The sequence below is a fragment of the Crocodylus porosus genome, unplaced genomic scaffold (assembly GCF_001723895.1).
Source record: "Crocodylus porosus isolate Cpor-Errol unplaced genomic scaffold, CroPor_comp1, whole genome shotgun sequence".
Taxonomy (NCBI): domain Eukaryota; kingdom Metazoa; phylum Chordata; order Crocodylia; family Crocodylidae; genus Crocodylus; species Crocodylus porosus.
The window spans coordinates 23,452,629-23,458,659 of NW_017728911.1; the positions used below are offsets into that span (position 1 = coordinate 23,452,629).

Below are 6,031 nucleotides of genomic sequence, written 5' to 3' on the forward strand. Positions count from 1 at the left end.
GGGACCTGAACCTGTTCAGCCTTCACAAGAGAAGGCTGAGGGGGGACCTGGTGACAGTCTATAAACTCACTAGGGGGGGACCAGAAGGGTTTGGGAGAGACCTTGTTTCCCCTAGGACCCCCTGGCATAACAAGGAATAATAGCCACAAGTTGTTGGAGAGTAGGTTAGATTAGACATCCATAAGAACTACTTCACAGTTAGGGCGGCTAGGAGCTGGAACCAACTTCCAAGGGAAGTGGTCCTGGCTCCTACCCTGGGGGTCTTTAAGAGGAGGCTTGATGCCTACTTAGCTGGGATCATTTGAGCCCAGGTTTGTTTTGTTTTGGGTTTTTGGGGGTTTTTTTTTTTCTTTTTCTCCTGCCCTGGCAAGGGGTTGGACTTGAAGATCTATAAGGTCCCTTCCATCCCTAGTTCTGTGATTCTATGATAAGATCTATCAAAGCAAAAACAGGTGGTACGAAAGATGCCAGTCCAGATTCTTGGCCTAGCCCCACATAACTAGGTGCATCAAACTGGCTGAGAACAATTATGAAGTATGACATGGCAGGCTTGGTTGTATTCTACACTTCGTGCGAAAAGTCTGGACTATACCATCAGTCAGACAAAGAGGGGGAGAATAAGTATAATTATTTTTCATGAAATATATGTTAAAAGACCAAGATTAAGGGTTGTAAGAAAGGAGGAAGGAGAACACATGAAAAATAAAAGCCCATCTCAGTTATTTATGGTGCATCTGAATCTCATGATTGGGGCATCACAATTGCACTGCATAAATTGGAACTGAATCTATTATAAGAAAATGGATCCTCCAGAAAACAACATTGATGGCTACACCTCTAAAATTCTGAAGAAAATGACAACATTTAAACTCAGTGATCCTTTCATCTAGTTCGACACATATTAATAATTTTATTTCTGCCAGAGATCCCAGATTATAAAAAGAAAATAATAATGTTTAAAGCAATGTATCCCCTTACTTTGTGTTCAAAGGAACTATGCAAGTGTCACTGAATTCATCGCCATCTGTTACACTAACAAAAAATATCATATGTATTAATGGTTACCTGGTTTATCTCCTGTTAGAACCCAGATCTTAATGTTAGCAAGTGATAAACTAGCAATGGTTTCTGTAACTCCCTCTTGCAATTTGTCTTCTATAGCAGTGGCACCTAGTAACTAGTAAGGAAGCAGAACATTTAAGAGACATTAGACAAACTCTGAAAATCATTACAATATTTTAAGTAATCAAATCTGAAGAATATAAATAAAATAGTTTTAGACAGGTAAATGCATGGAACATAAGGTGCAGACAGAAGTGCAGCTAAAGCGCCATGAGTTAGACCTATCCTCCCAACTCAACAGATATTAGCTGTTGGGTCAGGAGGGTGGAGGATTGAGCTCCAATTTGGAGCTGATCTAAGGAGAGAGGCTGCAGACATGCAGCCTCTTCCCATAGCTCTGTCCCCACTCTGAGCTCCCATGCTGACTCAGGATGGGGAAGAGGGGGGGAAGAAGGCAGGGGAGGGATGTCCATTCTGGGCATTCCCCAGCAACACTAGAGTGAGGTGTGGGGGGGCTCCAATCCACCCACCCCACCCTCTACCACCAGGCAACCACCAGAATGAGCTCCCTCCACTCTCTTCCTTACCTCCCATTCTGAAAACAGCATCAGGAGCAGTGCTGGGCTGTGTCAGCTAAGCCCTGCTCCCAGCAAGTGCAGACAGAAGTTACTGAGGGTGGTTCACTTCAGAGTGCTTTCATCTGAACCCTCACGTAATAAGGGTTCAGAGTTTCCTGGGACTGGGCCCTTTTAAAATTATCTGCAGCCATGCACTTGTTTTTGGTCATGGTTGTAGAGTGCTTTCAGGGGCCAGATCAGGCAAAAATTGTCACCTCTGTCTCCACCTATAAAGTCAAGTGAAACTTTATTATAATGCACTATGCTCAATTTCACAATTTTATAGAGAACAAATTAAAAACTGCCTACCTCTGAAGTAGTGGTACTCAACCTTTTTGCTCCATTGCCTAGATGAGCAGTGCCCAGTCTGTCTGAGGGCCAGATCCAGCTGGTGAGTCTAATCTGGCTGCATGGATCAAGGGGGCATGGCTTGGCCCCAATCCAGTCCCAAGGGGGAAAGGGGGGAGAAGGGGGCATGGCCACCTCCAATCCAGGGGCATTGAGGCATGGTTTGGCCCCGATCCAGCAGTGCACAGCTTGAAATTTGGCAGTGGGGGAGGAGTGGCATTATTAATTACCACCGCTCCCCTGTTGCCAAATTTTCTGACCTTTGAAGAGCTTTGGAGGCTGGATGCCATGGTTCTGCAGGCTGGATTTGGCATATAGGCTATGGGTTGAGCACCTCTGCTCTAAAGCAAACTATAGTGCAATTTTTATCAGAACTATACAATATATAATTTCAGGGCAGGTCTGGTTGCTCGAAGTGGGAGGGAGGAAGCCCCTTCAAATCCTTGTCTTGCCAAGCTAGTTGGCATCATCAGATTTATCATAATTATCTTCTAGCTGGAAGCTTGGTTGCCTCTGTTTTCTTAATACAGCTATATATAACCATTCAAATCTCACCGAAAGACAGTTAGCAGTGGTGCCAAACTACAGGCCAATCAAGTGACATGAGACTGGTTGTGGGGGCCGAGCCATGGGCTGGGTCTAATACATAGAGAGCCATGTCATCTGGTCAAAGGGGTTGGAAATTGGCACTGGCAACAATAACTGCTGCAGCTCCAGGAGCCACTGCTCCTTCCACCACCAAACTTTCAGTCCTGCACTCTAGATCCAGCCCATTGGGCTTTCTACTGGTCCAGAAATGTGACAGCAGGACAAGCAGCAACAGCATTAATGGCTCCAAGCAATTCATGCCAGCACCACTCAACATAACACCAAATTTCTAGACCTGTGGGAGCCCTGTGGGCCAGATGACAAAACTCCTTGGCCTGTATCTTGGTCACTCCAGCTATAGAGCAATGCAGAAGAGGAGAAAGGAGTTAAATTTGTGCTATCGGATTGGATACAACATGTGCTTCAACTTTAATATAGGATAGAGACTGGCAGGATACAGCATCACAACAAAGCCAGGGTGCAACATTTCAAGGGAATTTCAAGTCACTTGTGGGCCCAGAAGACTGAAACAAATGTAGCCCTTATACATGTGTTCAACTCATCCTTGGTTATAGGTGGTGCATATGTAGATCTGAGGGGATCTGGCCGGTAGAGAGGTAGAAATAAATAAAAATTATTTTTATTTATAGTGAGTCAGTTAAATAGAGCAAGTCTCTCGTGGTTGCTTCCAACATCTTAAAATCAATCATGACTACAGTGAAGCACATAACGGTCCTACAACAACCTTGTTTATAGCAAAGTACTGAAAGAGAACATAAAAGAATCTCTCTGTAACATAGTACATCTTCCTAATATATCTTGCAAATGCCAAGTCTCTAAGAACATACCATCATGTCTCTTTCAATCTCTTCATATGCTGTAGCAAGCTGTTCATCCCTGCTATCTACTGAAGTCTTTGCCTCCTGAAGAATTTTAAACCATTCTTTAAAGTACTCTTCAGTCAAGTTTTTGTATGCAAGGACTAACGTCCGAAGGCCTTCTCCTGCAAACTCCTAACAAATGAGGATAAAAGATAGACAGTATGTATGTGAACAAAGTCCTATCTACATTTCAGGCACTTCTCTCTCTTCTTCCCTCTCTCTAATTAACCCTGTTAATCTGATGCTAGGCAGAAGGAAGGACAGGGTGGCACCTTAAAGACTGTGGGCATTTTTACACATGTTGTGGGACATGGCACCAGGCACCTTAATTAGTGAGCTGTGCTAATTTGAAGTGCCTACACATCACATGCATCAGCATCGCCACATATCCCCATGCTGAAAAAATGGCAGTGGGGCACTTACAACTAAAGCTCATTGAACATGTTTTATGTCGAAGCTTACTGCTGCCATTTTTTCAGCATGGAGATGCATGGCTACACTGATGCATGTGATGTGGAAGGCTGACTCAAATGCAGAATGAGCATTTTCTCAAATAAGCAATTTCTGTGCTCCAGCAGACATGAATCGAGTCTTCTGCACTGATGTGCTGACTTTCCAGTGCACTAGAGCAGACTCCGCGCATGTGTATAGGAGCCTTGTGATTTGCACAAAGCAGGGTTCTAAATAGGAAACAATAAAGTAATTTGAAAGCAAAGGATAGGGAAAGGGGGAGGAAAGAGTAGGGTAATGGGGGCACTGTTAAGAGAGGCAGAGGTGGGTTGAACGATCAAAAAGGAAAACCAAACAATTAACCCATGCAGGGACAAAAGTTATAAAATTATTCCAGGTAATGAGTTTAAAGCACTTACATCCCTCTATGGGTTAACTGCTTTGCAAAGTCCTTTAAACAACTCCTCAAATATAAGAACGATTGTATATATAATATTATTCAAAGTTTACTCATTTGTAAAGATTTCACCGTCTCCCAGACAAATGTATTATCCAATATATATTCACTCCTTGATTGCTTAGAGTCTAAAGTACTAATTTTTTAAGGTCAAACACAAAGATCATGGGCATTTGTAAGACATAAATCATTTCAGGAAATGTCTTTGACCTTGCAACACAAACCAAAGAAAACAGAAAATACTCTAACAAGGATATTTTTATTTTAAATGAATACAGGAAAAACTACTAGAAAACTATTATACAATTAATACAATGTAGAGGTGGTTAATCTTGTTAGTCTGAAGCCAAGCAGAATGGTACCTTAAAAACTAGCTGGCTCAGAAATACATGCGCTCTTGTAGGTAACAGTCTACTTTTTCAGATCAAGGGGAACATTACAATTTAAAGAAAAAATAGCAAAGGCTTGCAAATGAATTAACATAACAGAAAAGGAAAAAGAGTTTTTTTGTTTGTTTACAGGAAAGTCCATTCTGCATGCACAGAGATTTTTACACATGCACACATTCATGTTCCTTTAATTTCACTCGGTAAGTATGGAAACCCAAGGTTTTAACATTGAGTAATTGCAAAGATCAGATAGTTATGATTCCAGCCTTGCTTTCATAAAAAACATGTTGGCCTTCTGGAAAAGATTAAAAGAAAGCCAAGAAAGCTCTATTATAGAGATGAAAACAATAGTTATGTTTGTAACCAATATTACTAAACCATCATACTGTATACTTAATGTCAAAGGAGTATTTTTTTTTAAAGAATCATGGAATGGTTTGTATTAAATGTGGATACTTACAAAGAACATGAATTCTAAAAAAATAAATGAAGGAAATGAGAGCTTTACCCAGTTTCCCTTAAAGTTCACATTAGGTTAGACCCTCAAACCAAACAAAAAAAAAATGCATATTTTATTTAAGACCAGGTTACCAAACTGGATAATCTCTATGATTTTTCACATGGGATGCCAAGGCTCTAAATACCCTATAAACACTGAAAGTACTTCAGCTGTTTTGGGTGTTAAAAGCATCATGTCATTTACCTGGACTTTTCTCTCTGACTGGCCCCAAAGGGAGTGTCCAGATGAGCGTGCATGTGCCTCTTGCACCAAGAGACACTGCGAGAAGCAGGCTGAGACTGAAAAAATGTTCCTCCTGCTACATATTTGCAGCACGGGCTCATAATTTGATACCTGGATTTGCAGGTATCAAATAAAAACACCACAGAGAAAAGCAGCACAGGGCACAGTTCCCCACCATGCCCTGAGGCAAGCCGGGGCTCTGACCTCCAGAGACGCTCTGGCATCTGGCCAGAACGCCTCTATGGTGTCCCCTGCTGCCCTAGCATGCTGCATTTGTAGGCTGGGGAAAGCAAGAGCGGTGGAAGGCTGTGACCTGGCCACTGTTCCTGGTAAGTAGGGACTGGGGGATAGGGAGGATTGTGGGGTAGGGGGAATGTACATGTCTGGGGGTTGTATGGCAGGGCTGGTTGGGGGGCATGAGTCCCTCATAGGGCCCCAGGCCCACAGCCACTGCTGCTGCAGGAGTGAGCTGCAGGGGGGCTGTGGGCCCTGTGGGG

General features: G+C 42.8%; 1 protein-coding gene across 1 annotated transcript in view; it reads right to left on the minus strand.

Moving 5' to 3' along the window:
- ATP8B4 (ATPase phospholipid transporting 8B4 (putative)) overlaps nucleotides 1-6,031 on the minus strand; it is a 185,890-nt gene that overhangs the window by 40,476 nt on the left and 139,383 nt on the right. The window contains 2 exon segments of the mRNA XM_019533652.1: nucleotides 1,066-1,177; nucleotides 3,464-3,628. Of these exon segments, the coding sequence (XP_019389197.1) occupies nucleotides 1,066-1,177; nucleotides 3,464-3,628 (277 nt within the window).